Source organism: Lepidochelys kempii, chromosome 3, assembly GCF_965140265.1.
Source record: "Lepidochelys kempii isolate rLepKem1 chromosome 3, rLepKem1.hap2, whole genome shotgun sequence".
NCBI lineage: Eukaryota > Metazoa > Chordata > Testudines > Cheloniidae > Lepidochelys > Lepidochelys kempii.
Window position 1 is genome coordinate 147,009,087 of NC_133258.1, and position 24,654 is coordinate 147,033,740.

Consider the following 24,654-nt stretch of genomic DNA (forward strand, 5'->3'; position numbering starts at 1 on the left):
ACAGAATTTGGCCCCATCTCTCAGACTTTCTACATCAAAATTGCTGTGTTTATTTTTAAAATCCAATTTGCTTATAATTTGTACTCTTAGCCCCAAAAATTCACACCATACAGTGTGCATAATATAGCCAAGCAAATGATTCACAGCAAATTATTTATTTGAAAATCTCATCCTCTTCCTCTGCTTCCAGAATGTCAACAAGTAGATCATAGGCTCCTCAGATTTATTCATAATTCTTATTGATTCAGCATATTTTTACCTTTTTTCTCATTTTTTTACTTTATGAATTGATTGCAAACAGTTTGCTATGAGCATTTGGGTCTCAACAATCAAAATACAAGATGTATTGGTTGGTCACATAAGTCACATGATATTGTTTCTATTATGTTACTGAATGAGCCTACCTATTATAAACAGGAGAAGGTACTGGACCTTTGAATCTCTAAGGGAGAGGTAGCCAGTTAGAGATAAGTAGCAGAAAAAGAGGATTAGGTAATTTTAGAAAATTTTAAACGTTTCCCTTTCTGGACTATTACAGTCCTTCCTAGAATCATAATTCCTGGAAAAATTAGATCACTATGAGATTTGCTGGCTGCATATGAGCTAATAAAATTTAATTTTCTGTTGTTACATTCACACCAAGTAGTTCTGTATGTGCATGTGTAACTGTGGCTGAAAAGGTGTGGTCAGTTCCTTGTCAGATTCTTTTAATTGCCTATGTACCAGGACTCTAGCAAGGGATTTTTTGAAACACTGTCTTCTTTCTGTGCCAGCAATTGTCCTATCCCATATAAAATATTCCACTTCCAATGCAGATACTTGTGTATGTGAGCTTAGAATGGGCTCTGCATGATCGTTTTTGTGAATAAAACTTGATTGCTTGAATATTCACAGAAAACAAACAGAAAAAAGGCACAAGCATTGCAAATGCCAATTCATTTTTAAATTCAAGCCAATATTTGTTGATTTTTTTTTTCAGTATCTCCCAATCTCTAGTATTAATTAGTTAATGCAAGTAAAGACAAAAACATTCTACAAGAGCTAATTATTGTTGGTAAATCCTATTTTTAAAATTATAATGAAACCCTCATCCCCAGTCTCAGACAGTTTATGGGCCAAATTCCACTCTCCTTTACAAGACAACATACATATCACAACCTTCTTCTTGCTGGTTGTTACAATGTATTTATTATTTAATCATAATCATTGTCATAATGATTTATTTCTGATAGCATCCAGAATTTGCTGGGTGAGGTAAGAAGTCACTTTCCAAAAAATATATGGCCATTTTAGCAGGTTTTCTGCAACTTTCATCCCCAGCACTACTAAACTCAAAAGAGATGATTTGGCCCATAGTTCATTATATAGCAGGTGTAATTAGTTCAGGTTTGTTTTACCAACTTTTAGTATGTTTTTGTAGGGAAATGCTCATTTAAAATTTCATTTTGCAAAACAATTTTTAATATGATTTTACCGTATATTTTTTATTACAGATACAAACTACACAATGTAATAATGTTAACCTATGGTATGGGAGCTATATTTCCATCTAAACTAAGATCACCTGCTGTCACCCCCACATCTCCTTCCTACAATTTTTGTATTACAGCATTAAAGTCACCTTTTTCATTTATAGTCATACCCTTTACATGAGTGGGCAAACATTCAGATAGGAAATGACTGTTTATTTTAGCCTGTTTTCTCCAGGAAATTCAGCTGCAAAGTGAGTCATTAACACATTGTATTTTCTAGTAGCACTTTGACCTTATACCCAGTAGTCCTATAAAATCTGTGGCAAGGTGTTGTATGCTATCTTTTGTTGTTAAAAATTTATTTTTAATTCCTGGAAGTTTGTGCGATAAATTCATAGTGGTGGACAAAGTAGCCACAAATAACTAACGGCTAGAACTTCAGTGTGTTAGGAACAAGTTCCATGTGTTGTGCACATGTAGTAATCTGGACAGTAATGACAAAGGGCCAGATGCTCAACTGATGTAAGACGGCATAGTTTCACTGAACATTTGATCCAAATTATTTGCTCTGCCAACTGTAATTCTAATGCTTTTTCAAAATGTTCTTTACTGAGGAATTGTAAACATATATAAATTGAAGCAGCAAAAAGAACAAAAAAATAATATTTTACAATAGTAGCATAATCATTAATAATAAAAGAAATTCCATACATAGATTTCTCACATCATTTTTGTTTTAAGTAAAACAAAATAAATGCCTGGATTAGAGTATAACTGTTCATGAGGATCAGAACATAAAAACATCCACCTATAAATGCAGCGACAATTTTTTTTCTTCCTGAGGGACAGTCAATGACACTAGCACTTTTTTACAAAATGGGTAATATTTTACTTCCCTATTATTCTTTTTATGCTTCAAGAAGCACACTATTCAAGATTAAGAAACAGGCCTCAAAGCCCTACAGTTTTCAGTCATTCAGTGGCTTTGTGGCAGTCTTTTGAAAAATTAAAGCCAGCAAGGCAAGAGCACCAAATTGACAGGGGTTTCTTTTTTTTACTTTGAAATGTATATGTGAGTTATGACCGTTTACACCATCAGAGAATCTACCTTGATGACTCCATATTTTTCAGCTAATAAAGTAGCTGGGAAAATGGGCAGGGGAAAAAAATCCTCCCCTACAGACTACAGAATACCTGCAGAGTGACTCTAGAAAACCTTGTTTAGCCCAGTGGTTCTTAACCAGGGGTACATGTACCCTTGGGGGTACGCAGAGGTGTTCTGGGAGTACATCAGCTCATCTAGATATTTGCCTAGTTTTACAATAGACTACATAAAAAGCATTAGCAAAGTCAGTACAAACTAAAATTTCATACCTACAATGATGTGTTTATACTGCCCTGTATACGATATGATGTAATGTAAGTATAGTATTTATATTCAAATTGGTTTATTTTATAATTATATGGTAAAAATGTGAAAGTAAGCAATTTTTTAGTAATAGTGTGCTGTGACATTTTTGTGTTTTGATGTCTGATTTTGTAAGCAAGTAGTTTTTAAGTGAGGTGAAACTATGGGGTACACAAGACAAATCAAACTCTTGAAAGGGGTACAGTAGTCTGGAAAGGTTCAGAGCCTCTGCTTTAGCCCAGTAGCTAGAGAAGCCACTCTGCACCCTCATGCACCAACCTTCCGATAACTTGCTGAGGGGGAGGATGACAGGATCAGCATATCAGTGAATCCCTAACCCAACTGTGACTCACGTGGATCAGGACTCTGGATCACTCCAGGGGTGCAAGCTATGCTGGTTCTGACAGTTGAGGGACCCTCCACACTTGCAGATTTACTATCTACTGTACTGGTTAGTATGCAAAACGCACTTGTTTGCATTTGGTCTGCTCAGACGGGATTATGGCTTTTAATTGAGTAGGCACAATCTCTCCCCAAGTATGCTGCTTGCACACAGATGGAGGAGATTGTCATGTGTCTGCCCAACCATACCCATACATTGGCCATGCTACAGCAATAATCCAGTTTCTTCTCTGCTCCTTTTCCATCATCCTGGTCCCTGTATGAGGGAAGAAGCAATGAATGAGCAATCTCTGAGCTCCCTGGTCCTCAGAGATTGCTGTTATGAATGGTCCCTACACAGCCATACAAGATGTTGGGGGGTGGGGGGAGAGGGAAGCTCCTTGATTGACTCTCCACCCTGTACAACCATGCAAAGGCTTCTCACAATTTGGGCCGCAGCATTAGTGCAAATTAATGAGGGTCTACTATGTCTCTGACTCTTTCTGTGAAAAGAGAAAACTGAGGTAGACTCCATAAAATCTGATTAAATCCAGTTATCTATAGTTTTTTACAACGGAAAATACAAAACTCCAGAAGATATTTCCTTAGCTGGAAGGATGCGCCCACTAAAGATTTTGACCTCCTCCTAACTCCATCACCCTTTTTTTATTCTTCCTTTTTGCTATGCAAGCCACAGAAGTACTCCCATTTTGGTTTCCATCTCAGGGCCCCGTCTCATTCTCCTTCCACAAGGGATTCTGTGGAGTTTATAAGTAAGAATTGGTCAGAATTAAATTCCAGACGAAAATGTTGAAAGTAAGTGTTATGGCAGACAGCTTGTTCAGATGAATTTTGTTCACTGAAAAGTATCCTTTTAAGTATATTCTGATTTTTAGAGTTTTCTTGGAGCAAATTACAGTGTTCATATTGGCCACTAGGACTCCAAATTTTGTGGCCGTTATAATGTGGCTGTTTAACAAAATTATAATACTTAATGTTTATGTAGTGTTTTACACTTCAAACCACTTCACAAACATTCGCTTATTTATAATTCTGGACAATAGAAAGACCATTCGGACAATTTTCAAGTATACATTTCTCTAATTTTTATTTTAAAAAAAGAGGAGGGGGAAGAGCAAATAAACACAATTTATAAGTTTAGTCATTTTTAAGTAACATTCTCGACTTAAAAAAAAAACAAAAAACACTTAATCTTGAGCCAGATTCCTTTTCCAGCTGCCTTAACAGGTTGATTTCAGTTTAATTTACACAGCTGGACAGGTCTGCGGGTGGCTGGAAATGTTTTAGGTAGGTGGCCATTTACCACAGGGTGCATTAATATGCAGTGAATAGGAAATCTTGCAAGGACTTTTGCCCAAAGCGCATAAGTAAAAATCATTCTAATATGCCCATCAGTTTCTTTTAAAACATTTAAGGTTTGTTATCAGTTTATGGATGGTTCCTGTTGAATCCCTAGATAGAACTCTGTAATGCAGTACCATATATCTACACAATGGTTCTCTGACGAGCTTAGCCAGAAACAAAAGAGCTGGAAGAGAGACATGAAAAACATACAAGAACTGAGTTATGCTGATGCATCAGAACATGCACATTAAAGTTAAAATTAAAAATAAAAAGCAAATTAAACAGAAGGAATGCTGGTGTCACTGACCTCAGTTTCAAATAAAGGGAGAGGCAGCCAATATCAGCATTTATATACTACATGTATCTTAGGAGAAATGCCTAAATTTAATGGAATACCATTGGTACAAGGGAACTGGATGTCTCTATTTGCTTATTGATTGATGAGAGGTATTTTTAGATATTGAAGAGCAAAGATGGTTCATCTGGGAAGAGTTTTATTTGAGATATGGTCATGACAACATCCTATAAAAGAATAATTTATGGAACAGAGTACAGGCTGGATGATTTTGAAGAAAACATGTTGGTATATCTGTGAATTTTAGAGGAAATATAAGCCACTTACCCCCCCAGTCATTAACATCAGTAATACAGTGAAACCTGTGTTAGAGACCACCTTTGGTAGGCAACCTTTTCTAAAAGGTTACTGTCCCATAGTGTCACCAATGCACTGAGCATAGTTTTACTCCACCTTTATTAAGCAACTGATTTTTGCTAGTTTTCTAATGGTCACTCAAGACAGGTTTCACTGTACTTAAATGGGTATGTCATAGCTTGCTATGATGTGTGTAAGTTCAGGAAATGGGGCAAACAAAATAAAGTAGCATACAATAGATTTCTCTCTCTCTCTGAGATATTTTCCATCTATTTGGTGATAGTGGGTTGATTTTCTATGAATGAAAATGTATAAATTGAGTTATTTGTGGGGGATAAAACTGTTCAGAGACTTTCTAGCTGTAACAGTATACACTTGAAGATTTATTTTAACTGAACTTCCCTTGTAAACATCTATAAAGAACGAACATTTAGAAAGTGAGCACCAGATTAGGGTAAGAGAACAAACTGGGTTGGGGGTGTGTGTGTGTGTATATATATATATATATATTTGACAGTATTTTTCTTTCTCCTCACACACACTCTGGTCTGATCTGCAGGCCTTTCTGTTTGTTAATAACGCAAACTTGTGTTCCCACTACTGGGACCCTTGTTCCTGACCTTTATGGTCTACACTCCCTGCCACATCTCTTCACTATTAAATTTTGTAAGCTGTTTGGGCCAGAGACTGTCCTTTATTTTATGCTTGTACCCTCCTCCAGCACAATTGGAACTAAATCCCTATTTTCGGATGTCAGAGTCTATTGTAATACAAATAATAAATAATAATATAATAGTCAAGCAATGTTCTGTCCCATATTAAAATATACCACATCTATTGTGAATTCTCAAATGTGTAAGTTTTAAATTTGCTAACCACAAGTTTTCTTGCAAGTAAAATTTGATTTTATCAATGTGCATTGAAAGTAAATATGTGGGTTCATAACATGGGGAAGCAATTTCATTTTTAAGTTCAGAGTGGGTACTCGAAAAATGACATGGACATAATTTTTTCTTCTTTTGAGTTATCAGTGATTCTATAAAAGATGCTAAGTCAAATGTTGCTAGTGTTAGAAAAATTACTCTAACCAACATGTAACTACACAATTTGATCCAGTGTAGTAGATGCTGCAGAATAAAAGTGTCTTGCAGGTAAAACAGCAGAATAACCCCTAAATGAAGACTAAACTGATTAATATTAATGTTCAGTTATTTCCATTCTCCCACTGATAAATATTTTTGTTTCCTTACAGACATTAATGAATGCCAGCTGCAAGGGGTATGCCCTAATGGTGAGTGTTTGAATACCATGGGCAGCTACAGATGTACCTGCAAAATGGGATTTGTGCCAGACCCTACTCTTTCAAGATGCATACGTAAGTAATAGAAATGATCTAAAACGGGGATTTTTCCTTGCAGCATACAGTGAATTAAGCAGATTAGACTTTCAAACAAACTAGTGTTGATTAAAGATATTGTAATTATATACAGTTACAAAGAAGCATAAATTATCAAGTTAAAGATCTCTTAAATACAGGACAATGATCAAATAGGAAGATGCCATTCTGAATCACGAAGATAATGGATGACCCAGGGGTTGCAGCTCCCGAAACCAGGAAATTTTCAAAGTTGCACAATCAACCATAATTCTGTCATTTCCTAATATTTGAGTGCTTGACTTTGCAACCTTAATGCTCTTTTAATGTAGATTTTGTATAATTTCTTAGGTTTTTAAACAAGCAAACTTTTAAAAAGTCCATCATGTGGCATCATATTGACACCCACATGGGTCATCAGCAGGGTTGGAATCTTTAGATCCACCATACAAATTTCTGGCACTTGAGCTCAGAGTAATTATAGCAGTAGTAGGTTGTCATCATCTACGATGGAACAACTCTAGAGGGGGATGTGATATTTTGTCATTGTCAGTGGTTTCACAGATGAATGACTCGGGAGTCTTGGGTTGTTTTTTTGAGTATGTATGTGTCAGTACGGAAACCACTCTAGGTGGGTATGCACCTCAGGAGTGCCAGATAGAGGTCTTTTGAACAGCAATGTCCACACAAGCATCCTGTGCCTCCTTGTGCTCCTGCATGAGAGCATAAAGAGTGGAGTGACCAAGACCCTCCCTTAGTTTTCTCTTAATGTCCATTTCATTGAGATGGAACCTGGCAAGTGTCCAACCTGCTAATTCTTAGCTTCAACTAAATCTTTTCAAAACCTGCAAAAGCCTTCAGAACTCTTCTGATTCACTGATATATGACCACTGTAAACTATATCAATCCATATGGAGTGAATATTGATGGTCAGCCCCTCCTGCCCACCCCTTCTGTACAGACCCTTTGTACAGGACACCTCAACATGGCAGATCCAAAACCTGCAGTCTTCAAGGCCTGCCCATCCTTAGTAATAGACTAATTCCATTGACAATGTTTGATGTGCCTGTCATTCTCTACAAGAGCAGGTAAGTCACAGGATGCATGGTTGAAGCTTATCTCCTGGAGCAAACTAGGTCTGTTCAGATCCTAAGGAGAAGGCACGAGAATGCTAGCAGCAGACGAGCCAGATTTATTCAGTGCCCTGTCTAGCAAATGCCTAAGACCAATGCAAAGATGATGGGACTGCAAAAAGATCTGGCACCAACACCTCTGGCATGGAAGCAAACTCCACTGGCACTGCAGACACCATCTGTACTAAAGTTGACACCTCTGATATCAATGTCTGGCACCAAAAGGGAGAATTCCAAACACAGAATTAGAATCCTGAAATAGCTCTGTGACTTCCCACAAGATACTGTAAAGGTTCCAGAGAGAAATCCACCAAGCCCTACATGGCCTCAAGGGCTGGTGATAAGGTGCATCCTGTGGCACAAAGATCTCTGGTACCAATCCTGGTTTTAGCAATATGCCCTGCAGCATCGATGCCTACAGCCTCTCTCTCCAAGCTCAAGACTGGTTCATGGCTCTTCATTTGCAGGATGCATAGTTCCATATAGCTATCCATTGAGCCCACAGGTAGTAACTAAGATTCACAGTGAGGCCCAAACCATTATCAATACAGGGTTCCACTGTTTGGACTCTCCACACCACTGAGAGTATTCACGAAATGCCAGGCAGTAGGAGCCTTTAAGGAGAAAGGGAACCCACACCTACACATATCTCAATGACTGGCTGATCAGGGTCAGGTCCCAGCAGGTGGCCACTGCAGCCCTGGATTATATCCTCTTCCTTGTGAGCTATGAGAAATTCTCTCTTACAGCGTCACAGATGATGGTATTAATAGGAGCTGTGATCGACTCTCATTGGTGAGAAATGTTTTACCAGAGCACAGGTTCTGATCTCTCCAGTCAATGATGAAGGATCTAAAATCGAATCTGACAATAACGATGTATACAGGAGGTCAGACTAGAGGACTACAATGGTACCTTCTGGCATTGGAATCTATGAATTACTAGAATTACTAGGGGAAGCTAAAGTGGATGGGAACCTGGGAGGCAGTGACCATGAGGTGGTCGAATTCAGGATCCTGACACAGGGAAGAAAGGAGAGCAGCAGAATACAGACCCTGGACTTCAGAAAAGCAGACTTTGACTCCCTCAGGGAACTGATGGGCAGGATCCCCTGGGAGAATAACATGAGGGGGAAAGGAGTCCAGGAGAGCTGGCTGTATTTTAAAGAATCCTTATTGAGGTTACAGGGACAAACCATCCCGATGTGTAGAAAGAATAGTAAATATGGCAGACGACCAGCTTGGCTTAACAGTGAAATCCTTGCTGATCTTGAACACAAAAAAGAAGCTTACCAGAAGTGGAAGATTGGACAAATGACCAGGGAAGAGTATAAAAATATTGCTCAGGGATAAAAGAGTGAAATCAGGAAGGCCAAATCACACCTGGAGTTGCAGCTAGCAAGAGATGTTAAGAGTAACAAGAAGGGTTTCTTCAGGTATGTTAGCAACAAGAAGAAAGTCAAGGAAAGTGTGGGCCCCTCTGAATGAGGGAGGCAACCTAGTGACAGATGATGTGGAAAAAGCTAATGTACTCAATGCTTTTTTTTGCCTCTGTCTTCACGAACAAGGTCAGCTCCCAGACTACTGCTCTGGGCAGCACAGCATGGGGAAGAGGTGACCAGCCCTCTGTGGAGAAAGAAGTGGTTCGGGACTATTTAGAAAAGCTGGACGAGCACAAGTCCATGGAGCCAGATGCGCTGCATCCGAGAGTGCTAAAGGAGTTGGCGGATGTGATTGCAGAGCCATTGGCCACTATCTTTGAAAACTCATGGCGATCCGGGAAAGTCCCGGACGACTGGAAAAGGGCTAATGTAGTGCCCATCTTTAAAAAAGGAAAGGAGGAGGATCCTGGGAACTACAGGCCAGTCAGCCTCACCTCAGTTCCTGGAAAAATCATGGAGCAGGTCCTCAAGGAATCAATTCTGAAGCACTTAGAGGAGAGTGATCAGGAACAGTCAGCATGGATTCACCAAGGGCAAGTCATGCCTGACTAATCTAATTGCCTTCTATGATGAGATAACTGGCTCTATGGATGAGGGGAAAGTGGTGGACGTGTTGTTCCTTGACTTTAGCAAAGCTTTTGACACGGTCTCCCACAGTATTCTTGTCAGCAAGTTAAAGTAGTATGGGCTGGATGAATGGACTATAAGGTGGATAGAAAGTTGGCTAGATTATCGGGCTCAACGGGTAGTGATCAATGGCTGGTGCCCTAGCTGGTGCCCCAAGGGTGGGTCCTGGGGCCGGTTTTGTTCAATATCTTCATAAATGATCTGGAGGATGGTGTGGATTGCACCCTCAGCTAGGTTGCAGATGACACTAAACTGGGAGGAGAGGTAGATACGCTGGAGGGTAGGGATAGGATTCAGATGTATCTAGACAAATTAGAGAATTGGGCCAAAAGAAATCTGAGGTTCAACAAGTGCAGAGTCCTGCACTTAGGACGGAAGAATCCCATGCACCGCTACAGACTAGGGACCAAATGGCTCAGCAGCAGTTCTGCAGAAAAGGACCTAGGGGTTACAGTGGACGAGAAGCTGGGTATGAGTCAACAGTGTACCCTTGTTGCCAAGAAGGCCAATGGCATTTTGGGATGTATAAGTAGGGGCATTGCCAGCAGATCGAGGGACGTGATCGTTCCCCTCTGTTGGACATTGGTGAGACCTCATCTGGAGTACTGTGTCCAGTTTTGGGCCCCACACTACAAGAAGGATGTGGAAAAATTGGAGAGAGTCCAGCGGAGGGCAACAAAAATGATTAGGGGACTGGAACACATGACTTATGAGGAGAGGCTGAGGTAACTGGGATTGTTTAGTCTGCGGAAGAGAAGAATGAGGGGGGATTTGATAGCTGCTTTCAACTGCCTGAAAGGGGGTTCCAAAGAGGATGGATCTACACTGTTCTCAGTGGTAGCTGATGACTGAACAAGGAGTAATGGTCTCAAGTTGCAGTGGAGGAGGTTTAGGTTGGATATTAGGAAAAACTTTTTCACTAGGAGGGTGGTGAAACACTGGAATGCGTTACCTAGGGAGGTGGTGGAATCTCCTTCCTTAGATATTTTTAAGGTCAGGCTTGACAAAGCCCTGGCTGGGATGATTTAGTTGGGGATTGGTCCAGCTTTGAGCAGGGGGTTGGACTAGATGACCACCTGAGGTCCCTTCCAACCCTGATATTGTATGATTCTATGAAAGTCTAAGATTGCTATGTCACATGTCAACTTGCAGGTACATGATGCTGTGTGCCAGATTTGATCTGCAGCCCTTACAATTATGGCTGAGGTTGGAGTACTCCCCTTTCAAGCATCACGAGACCAAGAAAGTCGCAGTCCCACCCAAAGTCTTACCAGAACTAGCTCAATGGCTAGACTCAGAGAAAGTATGACAGGGGTTCCCTTCTGTCCCCTCCCCAGCAATGAGACTCATTATAGGTGCCTGCCTGAACCATTTGCAGATGCAGGGGGCCCTTTGTCCCAGAATGAGCTGGAGCTGCATATAAACATCCTAGATCTCAGGGACATCCAGTTGGCCTGCATAGCATTTCTGCCTCTTCTGCAGAACTGCAAGGTCCAGATCTTGATGGACAACACATCCACGAGGCACTGTATAAACAAGCAAGGGGCTCTCAATCATTCTCTCTCTGCCAGGAAGCCATCAGGCCATGGATCTGGTGCCTTCACCGCAGTGTAACTCCACTGGCTCTTCACCTTCCAAAACCAGAAATGACTTGGCAGATTTCTTAACCTTTGTGTGGTCTCTGCAGATATTTTGCCAGGGAGGGCTCCCACAATAGAACTTTTTGATGCAGAGGACAACACTAAGTGCCTAAACATCTGCTCTAGAGGGGGCATGAGCTCAAGTTACTTACCAGACTCCTTCCTGCTACAGTGATCTCCAGCCCTCCTATATGCCTTTCTCCCAGTTACCTCAAACCCAGGGTAATATCCAAAGTCAGATGAGACAGTACCACATTGATCCTAATAGCTCCCTATTGACCAAGACAGTTTTGGCTATCAGACCTCTTGCAAATATCCATTCGGATTCCCCTCCATCTCCTGATCTTCAGACATGATATCTCAGAACTATGTCAGTTATTGCACCCAGAGCTGCAGTCATTTCACCTGGTGCCTTGGATGTTGGCTGATTGAGCAATGCTGGCAGGAGCTGTTCTCACCAGGTTCTCATATAGAGCGGGAAACCATCTACTAGGAATACCTATTCCTGTAAGTGGAAGCGGTTCTCCCTGTGGGCAATCCAGTATAATATGAAAACAGTAGAGGCCCTGATAGCAAACATCCTCAAATACATGCTACACTTGAAACATGCCAGACTGGCTTTTAGGTCTGTCAAAGTCCAAATTTCCAGCAATATCAAGTTGTAACTCTCTGATACAATTACACTTGGTCTTCTCCCATCCAATGGTGCTGAGATTCTTCAAGGGCCTCCTGCATACTTATCTACCTGTTAGAGACCTGACTCCTATGTGGGATTTCAGCATTGTCCTCCTAAAACTTATGAGGCCTCTGTTCAAGCCACTATCGGATTGTTCAGTACATCACTTTACTCTCATGGCAGTCTTTTATTACCTTGACCTGAATAATCAATAAGCTCCATGCCCTTATGGATGTACCTCCTTACATATTCTTTCACAGGGACAAGAGCGTTCTGAGACTGCACCCTAAGTTCATCCCTAAATTGATCTCAAAGTTTCACCTGAATCAGTTGATTAACCTACTGGTCTTTTCCCCAAAGCCACACAAGACACCATGAGAGAAAAGGCTGCATAGTTCGGATGTTTCCACAACCTTGCTCTATACCTTGATAAGACTTTTTAGATTGTCTCCTCATCTTTTTATGGCTAAATCCAGCTTGTCAAAGAGTCAGCTATTCTAAGTGGATTACATAATGTATCTCCCTCCACCTGTTATCAGTCAAAGCACACTCATTCATGGTACATGCAGCATCTTTGGCCTGCTTCAGGAATGTGCCACTGTCTCAGATCTGCAAAGCAGCAAAGTGGAAACTTTTGTCAAAAATTATTCACTTGACACGGTGGCTAAGTCTGATGCCAAGTTCAGAAAAGCAATACTTCAGTTTTTATTTCACTAATGCAGCTAAAGCTCCTCATTCCTGGCATTCTGAGGTGATACTGCTTGCCAGTCCCTTATAGTGGGTTCCACAGTGGCACGTTCTTAAAGATGAAAGAATGGTTACTTACCTACAGTAACTGTGGCTCTTCAAGATGTTGTAGTCAGTGTGGCTCCCATGAACCACCCTATGTCCCTGCTGTTTGGAATCCCCAGCAACACAGGCTTTGAATTATGAGGGAACTGAGGGAGGGTCACAGCTACTCTTCACTTTATGCCCTCATAAGGGAGCATGAAGAGGCACGGGGCACGTGCAGCTCTGACAGACACTGCTATCAATAGGCTTTGATCTCGTGCATGAAACGCATGCGTATGTATGGTGGGTTCCACAATGACAACATCGCAAAGAACTACAGTTACTGTAGGGTAAGTAACTATTCTTTCCATTTCAGGCTCTGGTGAGCAGTGTTCTCTAGTGGGCACAAATTCTTCTGCCTGTCCCCCATCCCCCCAGGTTTACCCCTTCTGCTTTGTTCCCTCCAACCTGTCTCAGCATCCATTCTGTCTCTTCTCCACGCTGGCTCCTCATCCCAGTCACATCCTCCTCACCTGGCCATTGCTGTATTAATTTAGATGGAATAAATGGACCAAAGGTGTTAATGTAACCCGGTCACAGTCCAATATTAAACAGTGTTAAACAAGGTCGGGGTTTGGTATACAGAGATCTCAGCCTACTTAGTACCATGGCAAATACACAACTAAAAATCCTTTTAGCTTGTTATTAAAGATAAAGAAAAGAACGGAAAACAACACATTTGAAATGTCAAGTATTAAATAAGGCTTTCACTTTAACAGCATCCCTTGTTCCTTTTCCCTTTAGCTGGAGAGAGCTTTTAGAAAGAAAAACCTCTTGTTTGATATCAGGGAGTAGCCGTATTAGTCTGTATCCACAAAAACAACAAGGAGTCCGGTGGCACCTTGAAGACCAACAGATTTATTTGAGCATAAGCTTTCGTAGGCAAAAACCCTGAAGAAGTGGGGTTTTTACCCATGAAAGCTTATGCTCAAATAAATCTGTTAGTCTTTAAGGTGCCACCAGACTCCTTGTTGCTCTTGTTTGATAGACTGTTTAGATGGTATCTGAGTTGGTAATAACTGTCCTTTTGGGGAAGAGAAAATGTTAGTTGAGAGGGGCTGGAGCTATTGTTGCTGTTGTGGTTAAAGTCCAATCCTGTTTCATCCCAGATGGTGTTTGGGATTCATCTGGAGCCAGCAGAGGTAGTGATGTCACCTGAGTCCCTATCTCTGGCCCATTCTGGTGAGGACATTTCTTAGGATCAGGATGCAAAAGGCCCAGGGTACCAGAAGATGTAGGGGTTGGCAGCCATGATGGTGAAGCTCGTTCCAGTAGCCAGTTTTTCTCCCAAAGTGTCTTTCCTTAAGGGAATAGTGGGTGGAATTGCTCATCCCCATTATTTTTTCCACTATTTAGGCTTAGTTTCTGACACACAAGTTTTGATTCACTGATTTCTGGTTCCACACTTTTCTTGTTTACGAAGCATGATCTTAACACAGTCTTTGAATTATATCAGGAGGCCTTTTTGTTTGGACTAATTCAGTTTTTCTGTCCTGCTTTTGTACCTTTTCACATCAGCATTTGTTGTTATAGGTTATTGTGACATTGTATTAACTTTCACAGTTTTTACAGTTGAACTCATAACTAGGGTAAATTTGTAGGCCCAATTATCGCAACGTGATTCCCAATCTCCACTCCTCAGGCTTCATCCCACATCCCAGTTCTGTCTCCTTGCCCAGCAATTCCCTGTTCCTCCCTTCCCCCAGTTCCTCATCCAATCTCTCACTCTGGCCTGCACTTCCCCCAGTCCACATTCCCTGTCCCAATCTCCTTCCCTGTCTCCTCATCGAAGCTTGGTGTGTCCCTGACCCTTCCCTGGCTCCTCGTCCCAGTCTCTTTGCCCAGCCAGTCCAGTTCTTCCCATCTGCCCATCTTCCGATCTCTCCCCCCTTCACCCTCATCTCCTTCTCCCAGTTCCATTGGTTCTCTGTTCCAGTCTTCTTGCCCTGCAGTCTCCCAGTTTCCAACACCCCAGGTCCTCATCGAATCTCCCCACGCTTACTGGCTCCCTGTCCCCGCCACCGTTTCTCTCCATGGTTCTTTGTCCCATTCTGCTCCTTTCTTCATTTCTAGTCATAGTGCCCTTGCCCAGCCAGTCCTAATGTCCGTCCTATCCCCACCCCCACTCCGAGTCTCAGTTTCCCTCCAGCCACGCTGCCAGCTCCCAACCCCAAGGCTTTGTCATCTTATATTTTTTTGCAGCAGGAACATGTGTGGCAGAGGAAAATTAAAACAACTGAACTTGAACAATTTTTCCAGAGAAATACTGCTGATTTCTCTTTTAACATGGCACATTTTCTTCGTAACAGAAAATGAAATAATTAATATGCTTCTGTCATTTTGGCAGAGTAACAACATTTGTTCAAAAACTTACATACCATAAAATTATATCATAAAATTGTACATGACCAACAATACCAACATCTTCAAAAGCTACCAAATGGTAGATTTACAAACAGTCAAACTAATGACCCACAGAATATATAGTACTTATCTGAAGAGAAACCATAAGAATTAAAATTGGAAATGGAAAGACCAATTATACAACAGACTTCTTATCTCTGGTTAGCCTTTTGCTGTAGGATACCATTGTGCTTAGAGTTAATGATTTTTCTGAATTATTTAATAGCTTTTTTGGATGGAATACTGATAGGATTTCTGATCTAATTATACATGTCTTATAAGAGAATTATAATTATATTTTGACATATTTAATAAAGTTTAGATTTTAAGACATTCCCTCACTATAACTGCAAGGGACACTTTTTCCCCCTAAACAAAATTTTGTCAAAATTGATATTTTTCACACACAAAAATTGGTTTTCCCTCTTACAGATTTTGTATTGATTTTATATATTTTCTGAACAGCTCTAGATGGGAATGGTGTCTAATTGAATATTGCTTGGATCTTATAGTTAACATTGTCATTTAGGATCTTGAAGAGAGAATAAACAGCATGATACTGAATTGGTTGATGTTGCAAACAACATTTAGGACAGAGAAGTAAGTCAGAGGGGTGTTGAGACATTTGAAATATGAAGTAACTATTTACATGGTAATATTTTGATGTGAGCACCCTGTACTGGAATTCCACACATGACCCTTAGTTATGATTACCAGCACTGAATGCTGCAATCACAGAAATTAGGTATGCAATATCCCTACCCCAAATTCCAAGTATACATGTCCTTACTGTGATACTTATCTTCACGGTTGATGACACCATGATCTTCCTTTTGTTCAGGCATGTAATCTGGGTGAGAACTTGCTTCACCTTCCCTCTAAACATGCACATCCAGGTGATGTCTAAATCCTGCCACTCCTTCCTATACATTTCCTAAATATGATCTTTACTCACCTTCCGAACTGCAGAAACCACATAATTTTATTACTGTTACCTCTGTCCTCCCTCCCCCTTTCCCACTTGTTTTTTGTTAAACTCACTTGTTGTGCCTTGTTTCAAATTAGATTATAAACTCCTCTAGGCAAGAATTGTGTTTCCTGTGGGGTTTGTACAAAACCTAGCACAATGATTGAGCCACAGTCTTCATTGGACCCTTTAATGTTACCTCAATACAGATTAATAGTAACAATAATAAAATTACTCATATTAGAATCATGGCTTCTCCTTTCTGTCCCTCTCCATATTAGGCTGTCAAAAAGGATAGGATTAACAAAAGCCTCAGTAGTGCTGGTGATTATCATTCGGAGAAGGCATGTTTTATTTCTGGATGACGTGTCTGAGCCCCACTTGTGGAAAAACTTGATTTATTATTCTTTTAATGTAACAAAGTCTCTGCTCAGTGATATTGGGAAGGGAATGAGAAGAATGTATCTTTCCTTTTCCGCTTACCCTCACTAGAATGGAGCCAGCAGGGAGCTTTGGGAGGAGCTGTCATCTTGAAAGCAGAGATCGTGCAATGTCCCTTCCACTCAGAAATAGAGGTGGTGGGAACTCTATTGATATTATCGTGGAAAGAATGTGTGTGTACCTGAGGGTGGTAGGGACATGCTTTCTGACCACCATGGTACCAATACTTGTTACTCTTACAGCAGTTTGAGATGCATGCCAGATGGGTGCAGGTGCTGGTATCATGGTACTACCAAGAAAATAGGAGCAACCTTAGAAATATGGAAAGGATTGAAGTTACATGTCCCAGGATTAATTCAAGTTTTGTTAACAGATCTGGGACAAATAATCTGGAATGCTGATACTTAGTGGGAGAAAGCTCTTCAGAATGCAGTAATGCAAAGGATACAACAAAATCACCCTTACAATTTTCCATTTTTGCTTCGTTGATAATGAGATTGCCACCTCAGTATTCTTTCTTTTCCTCTGTGCTTGATGGAGGGAAAACCTGGGCAGTACTGTGAATACATAAGAAACTTTATTTAGTTATTTGGGGCAACTTAAAAGGTTTTATGTAGTTGTAGTGTGATAAAGTGGCAAAAAAAAGTCATGGCAGTTTAAGACTACATAAGCGGAGGCATCACATAAGTCACATATTGTTCAGTGAAATTCCACCATGAAGATTAACAGAGATGCTTGAAATGTTTGTTTCTAATTTCTGTTGTGTTGAATCTTTAACAAAAACATCTTTTCCCCAAAAAAATTTCTTGGGTGTTGGAGTTAAGTAGGCATTAGCAAAGTGAAAAAGTTGTAAACAGCATGAATAAGAATAATTTCTTCCCTTAGTAAAATCAGGCTTTACTTGCTTCATATTTCTGAGGTCATAAACTTATGACTTCTCCAGTTGACCATAGTGTCTTATAGGAAAAACAGGGTAGGCAATACCTGAATTTCTAATGCGAAAAGCTGGTGGGGGAGGGGGAAAAGATATATAAAGCTCAATCTCTGCCCCTCTTTCCCCCAACCTTATGTAGCTGTGCCTTTGGAAGACACAACATAGCCCTAAATATTGTATCAGACATGCGTTCTGAGGCTTAGTCACTGTCCTATGTTGGTGGCTGTTGATGCTCAAATATTAAATAACTTTTTTTATAGTTTAAAAATTACATTGCAGTTAGTTTGTATATATGCTCTGACATTTCCAGTTGATTTCCACGTCTCTGAAATCATTGCCCTTATTTTGATTTAATTGAACTTTTCACCCAGTTCTGTCAACTTTTTTTGGGGGGGGGGGGGCGGAGAATATTAAGATTGGATGGATCTCAGCCTCATATTATGTCCACACTAGGCAAAGTTTATATCTTTTGTATGTGCAATGATCAAAAATATGCCAAGGCACTGTGATTTTCTTGGACCAGAGCAATTTTGAATCTCAGTGGAATATTTAATCTCATATATTTGAGGGGGTAGATGGTACAGCAAAGAGGTTGGGGTGAGGTGGGGCATGACCTGCAGCATTACTAGTTGACTATTTCAGCAAACAGCTCTTAAGTCTGGTTAAAGAAAGAAACAGCAGGATAATCTAAAATTGTTCCCTTTATTCAGCTGTTTTAATTGCAAAATGTCTTTGTTGTCAGAACTAGAAATATTCAACCAGTTGTTGTTAAAATGTATAAAACACAGTGAAATGTAAATATGTAATTGCCTTGTCTATTTAAGAACAGCTGTCTGAGATATAATACTCAAAATAGCCCTTTTGCAGTCCCATCTGTTTCTATGGCTTTGTAAGTCTGAGTGGTTGTAACTGTGTAGCCTGACAGTGTTCTGTATTACTGTTCACCTGCTTTAAGCTTATGCTGTAGTGCTCATGCATGGGAAAGAGAGCTGTTTCTAATTCTGTGTTTCTAGAGCATGGCAACTTCTGGTGTGAATATCAGCTTTGATTCCTAAAATTATCAGTTTTATACTGTGTGTGGTGCTCGTCTGAATTCAGATGCTGTTGATCCCAAATAAGAAATCTTCCTTATATCCTGAGTACTGAGAGACCCAAGCATTTTTTAAAAAAATTGTTGGCAGATAGCAGTGTTAATCCTGTTCGCTGGTGATAGAACTCCTGTGGTGTTTCTCATGTAAACTCTAGCGTCCTCCTTCCCTTTTTGCTGCAGCTGATAATCCTATGGTCTCTGAAGAGAAAGGGCCCTGTTACCGGTTTGTCAGTGCAGGAAAGCAGTGCATGCACCCTCTCTCTGTTCAGCTCAGCAAGCAGCTCTGCTGTTGCAGTGTTGGCAAGGCCTGGGGCCCACACTGTGAGAAATGTCCCCTTCCAGGAACAGGTAAGAGGTGCCCAGAAAAACCTCAAACGCTTACCCACACACTGTATGCAGAATACGTACTATATCACCTCCTACACTTTACCTATTTTTTGTGTCCTGTAGTTTCTTGCAGGTTTTGTAAATGCTAATAGAAAAATACAATACAGCTTTTTTTGGTTTGGATAAACTAGCATTCATAAGAAAGATGGGATTTTCCATTGCTATGTAATGGTAGGCTTCCAATTTAACAAATAGTGTGTGGGGTTTTAAATTCCTAATTCCTGTAATATGAAGATAAGGTTAGTATGCGGGGATCTGGATAAATTGAACCAAAGTGTCTTTAATACTTTTCAAACATAAAAGGTACAAACAAAATGATGGAAGGTTTTGGGAAATAGTTTGCTACGCCTGCATGCATTAAGTTTTCATTATAAATAGTGGAAGTTACATGTGGGCAAGTGTACTCCCCCCTTTTTTCCCCAATATGTTTCTAACACACTTTTGTAGGGTGGTGCTACGGATGGTATTTTCAGAATAGTAACAGCTGAAAAATTAAATATTACAAATTATTTTTGGCTGAAACAATCACTTGTGGCACACTTAGGGTCAGATTCTGCCATCCTTACTTTGAGTAACATCTTATTCCGTGAGTAGTCCAGTTGGGTTTTGTTTTTTTAAAAAGGCTTGCTGAACAAAAAACCACATCAGTCATCAACTTGGTGCACCAAAGAGATGGGATCACTGGTTTTAGTGAAGCCACTCACAGACTAAGATACTACTCAATGTGAGTAGTAAGGATTGTTTCAGAGTGCCTATTATCTAATGTTACTTAAAACTTAAATGTCAGAATTCTGAATCTTTTAAGGCTTCGTTTCAAGATTAGTTCACTGTTTCATTTGGATGTATGGTAAAACAAATGACTAAAAGCACTTAACATCAGTTCACTGTTCTAGCTCAATTTTATTACCATTATGTGTATTAAATTTAATAATTGTTTCAGTTGTGTTTAGTGGATTAGTGTATGTGTTTCCTGGATTTGTAGGTGATAGAATAGAACTTGAACTATAATACACTGCGTTTACTGAAACTGCTGCTATAGAGGTCACTGGTATGATACCATACAGTATCAAAGGAAATTTTTGTTCTTATCTAGAACATGGTTTTATGGTACATTGGCTCATATTTTCAGAAGTGACTAGAAATGTTTGGGTGTCCAACGTGGAACATTGTAACAGGATCTAATTTTCAGAAAATACTGGGCCCCGTTAAGATGTTTGAATTTGGGCTCCAAAAACTGAAGCAATCAAAATCACTAGTCACTTTTGAATATTTGGGCCATTATTTCCAGTATGAATATTTGACTGATAGTTCATACATCAATGGTGACTTTTTATGTCCGTCTGTTTTGCACTGTCAGACAAGTAATGCTTGAGCAGTTTTTACATGGAACAATATTCTCATCAGGTGACAAGTTATTTAATTGCAGGAACAATATTTGGTTCCTGTGAGAATTCTAAAGATCAGGAATTTGTGTCCTGCTTGCTCTAAATTAGAACTGAACAGATATCTTTTTGCAAAAGTTGTTTCTCAAATAAAAATAAGTGTTTTAATACTGTATGCTATTTATGTAATTGGAATGACAAGTCTAATGAAATAAATTAACATATTAGTTTACTAGTGAGAGAGTATAAAATATACAAAAAAGTCAATTATTAATATGGGAGCCTGATTCTGTGGGTGAAATCCTGGCCCAATTGAAGATAATAGGAGTTTGCCATTGACTTCAATGAAATTTGAATTTCACCCTACATCTTTTGCGTTACTAAATCTCCCATTGAACAGACAGCAAAAAAATGTAGGATCCATAGTAAAAAAATATATATCTATATGTGATGTGTTCACCAGAATGAAAAATGTGGAGTACCGGTATATCTGGACATTATTTTGTAATATTGTTTTAGGCACCTAATTAAGTAGAACTTCTGTATGTAATCATTTTAGAAGTAAAAAACATATTTAAGGGCCACATTTTTAAAGGGACTTCAATCTGATCTCCACTTTTGTGTCCACAATTAATTAGAAGCACAAGTGAGGTTATATAGACATCAAACTATCTGATTTGTGACTTCAGTGAATTTGTAAACGACATCTTTTGTCCTTACAAAAATGTACCAGCAATTGACTGGAAGTGCAAAATTGGAAGCTGGCTTTACAACTTTACCCTGTAATATATTTTGAACCCCTTTTTAAGGTGGATAAAACATGAGGTAGCCAATTAATAAAATATATTAGCATTTGCAAAAGTACGGTTCAAATTAGGAATGAAAAAGCACGCAATAGGCCAGATCGTGCCCTCCATCATAAAAAGATCTGGGAGGATCAAAATTAAACGGAAAAACTCAGCAAATTTTAAACTGCAGGGTTTAAGCTGCATCACCCTCTTCAGCTGGCAAGGATTGGTGGTCTGTTGAAAAGTCTATGGGGACTGGCCTCCTACTCCATTAATGTTTCATGATATAGGGGTAGATCTTCCGCTTCTGTAAAGCGTCATCACTGGAACATGAAGGGCCAGATTTTCTTAGTTGCCCCCTGGGCACTATTGCCCCACATATCAACTTGATTGTATTTAGAGCCGTGATGATAATAAGGCCCTGCTCCCACTAAACCCCTAACTTGTTTCTCTCCTCTACCAGCTGAGTTTTTCAAGCACTGAGCAAGAATCCACTATTTTGGGTGAGATGATCACAGAGCCAGAGGCCCTCTGCATCTCGCTACAACTCCCAAACCTCAGAACCTGGAGTTCATGCAAAGGGACTAATGTGGGGTCAGAATAGATGCTGCTTAGCTTCAACTACCTTTTCTTCTGAAAGATTTATGAGCAGGATTTCCACTCCTCCCTTCTAGAGATGATCTAACCATATATCAGCCCTCTTAGCAAGTACTAAAGAAATACTCTTTTAAAAAATCCAGATGAAGTGTTGTTATTTTTTCTGCACATATGGAAAGGCATGTTATTTTTTGAATATTATACCATACTATATTTTGATCCTGTTCTGCGTGAATCAGAACAATGGATTCAGTATAAATTTTAAATTTCAGTGAGGCAAGACCACCACTGTATTTGAAGATAATACTGTAGGATGAAACAGGTACTATATATTTGGGGACCTTTTTGGAACCCTTACTTTTGGAGATATTTTGATATTAGTTTAATTTTATTTTTAAGAAAAAATAGACATCATTATGTTGTTGTAGATTTCTGAAAGACATGCCACAGGTTTCCTTTAAATCATTTATTAATATCACATTTGAATTACTGAAACATTTTTATGTTTCATTTAAAGATTAATATATGACTAAATATTTTTTAAAATGAGAGATTTTTTTCATGTAAATTATAGTCATTGCCTATTTTTTAAATATTTTTTCTTTTCTAAATAATACTGTTTCCAAAGTCAGATTGCTACACATGACTCTCTTAAAAACCCCAATCTAAAATATGCTTTTGCTGGTAACACTTTTTTTCAGTGGTCTCCTCCCCAACAAGGAGGAAAGTATCCAGCAGAACTTTTCAAATTGTAGGAGATCTTAGTATTTCACTGAAATAATCTTTTCCATAGTAAAATTTCATTCAATTTCACTTGTTCTGAGAGACTGATTTATAAACTAGGTAACTCCATGTTAGGACATATGGAGTATATCATGGTTTCACTAGTATTTTAACATTCATTGTGGGCCTTATCCAAAGCCAAATGAAGTCTATGGAAAGACTCGCTCATGTGAGTTCAGTGTGGTCTAGATCAAGGAGTATGTAAGGTTTCTGGTGTAGTTGATTCATATATCTTAAATAAATGTTATAAATCAAGATTTTTCAGCTTGATGTCTCTGGTTCAGTGGTAGTAAGAAGCTACTTTTTATTCTTCGGCAACTTCAAAAAGGGAACTATAGAAATAATAAATCCTAGTTACTTATGCTCTATAAACAATGACAAGTTGCAGATGCAAAGTCACCTCAGAAATAACATACTATGTGAATTAGATTAATTAAAAATGGTTCAGCTGTAGAGACATATTTAACACAGCTGAAGAAAGAAATAATAAACTGGAGGGTAAGCCTTTTATAGAGGAATGAATTAAGTCCTAAAGTAATTTTTCAGAGGTATTCAATAATATTAGCATGCAATAATGTTTGTTCTTAAATATAGCATATTTTGTTATAAAAATGTACATACAGTAGCAGAGTTGATTTGTGTTCATTATATTTTCCATTGTGTCAAAATATTGCACTTTTAGACTCTTAAAAGGAATATTTTCCCATCCCAAATCTAGCTGCTTTTAAGGAAATCTGCCCTGGTGGAATGGGTTATACGGTTTCTGGCTCTCATAGAAACAAGCTATATCATCACCCTGCAGTTAGAGTACAGCCACCTGTCATTGGCAAGACCCAGATTACTCAACCTGTTGCTAAAGGTACTTCTCCTCCACCTCTCCCAGCAAAGGAAGAGCCAGTGGAGGCACTGACCTTCTCACAGAAAAGTGAGCCTGAGGTGGCTGTGCAAGAAGGTGAGAGTGGAAAAGGATCTTGATCTGTAGTTTAGTAGACAGCTATAAATTTCTGTGCATGTACTTCTGTTTTACATCCTTTTTCTACAGTGTGTATATAGAATTTGAGGGTTTTTAAATAATGAAGAGCTCCATGTCACTGGATGAATTATGCTACAGACTGTAGTTTCAGCCATTGTTATACAATAGCTCCCCTTATACACTGAAAACTCCACACAGAGAAAACCATAGTTTGGCTTAATTTTTGTGAGCAATAGAAACTGAAAATGTTTGTTCTATTATAAGGATTCCTGTAACAATATTAGGCATCTCTAAAATGTGAAAAGTCTCATTACTGTCTTATTTCTTACAATGAGGCCTCTTTCTGTAAGTTTTTTCTCAATCTTTGCATGGGTTTCTGCAAGCTCCTCTAAATACCATTAGCAGCTTTAAAATGCCCTGTTTTTAACATGCTTAATATGAATGCAGAAGCAAAGAAATACAGACAGCCTGCAGCATGTGCAAAAATAAATGCATTGCCAACACGCTATTGGTGAACAGAATATAGGCAGGTAAAAATCTGATTGTGAGGAGTGTTGTGATGGTTTGGAGTCCTTTATATGTTATTTTCAAGAAGTAATTATGCAACTGGTGCACGGGGCAACAGTTGGAAGTGTCTGAGTAAATTTTGCAGAACTTCATGGGAAATGCAGTCACCATAGATTTACTTCTTCTAAGGATCAATTCCCTGGTGCTCCTTTAAAAAAAACAACCTAACATTTTAATTGAAAAAGCAAACAAACAATGTAAATAGACAATCTGTTTTGCAAATTGGAAAATCCTACCTTGAACTTGGCAGCCTTCATTCTGAAAAGCTGAGTGATATTTCTGGATCAGGAAGGTAGAAAAAATGAGATATTTTTCAAGTAAGTGAGTTCCGTCTGCTATAA

At 39.2% G+C, this 24,654-nt stretch overlaps 1 protein-coding gene across 10 annotated transcripts in view; it reads left to right on the forward strand.

Annotated features, from left to right (window-relative positions):
* Window positions 1–24,654, forward strand: part of LTBP1 (latent transforming growth factor beta binding protein 1) — a 375,466-nt gene that overhangs the window by 217,124 nt on the left and 133,688 nt on the right. For 6 of the 10 annotated variants that reach the window (XM_073338422.1, XM_073338423.1, XM_073338424.1 and 3 more), the window contains 3 exons: window positions 6,531–6,653; window positions 19,017–19,184; window positions 23,492–23,725. In XM_073338422.1, coding sequence (XP_073194523.1) covers window positions 6,531–6,653; window positions 19,017–19,184; window positions 23,492–23,725 — 525 coding nt within the window. The remainder of the gene's footprint in view (window positions 1–6,530; window positions 6,654–19,016; window positions 19,185–23,491; window positions 23,726–24,654) is intronic. The other 4 variants (XM_073338426.1, XM_073338432.1, XM_073338427.1 and 1 more) reach the window with 2 other exon arrangements.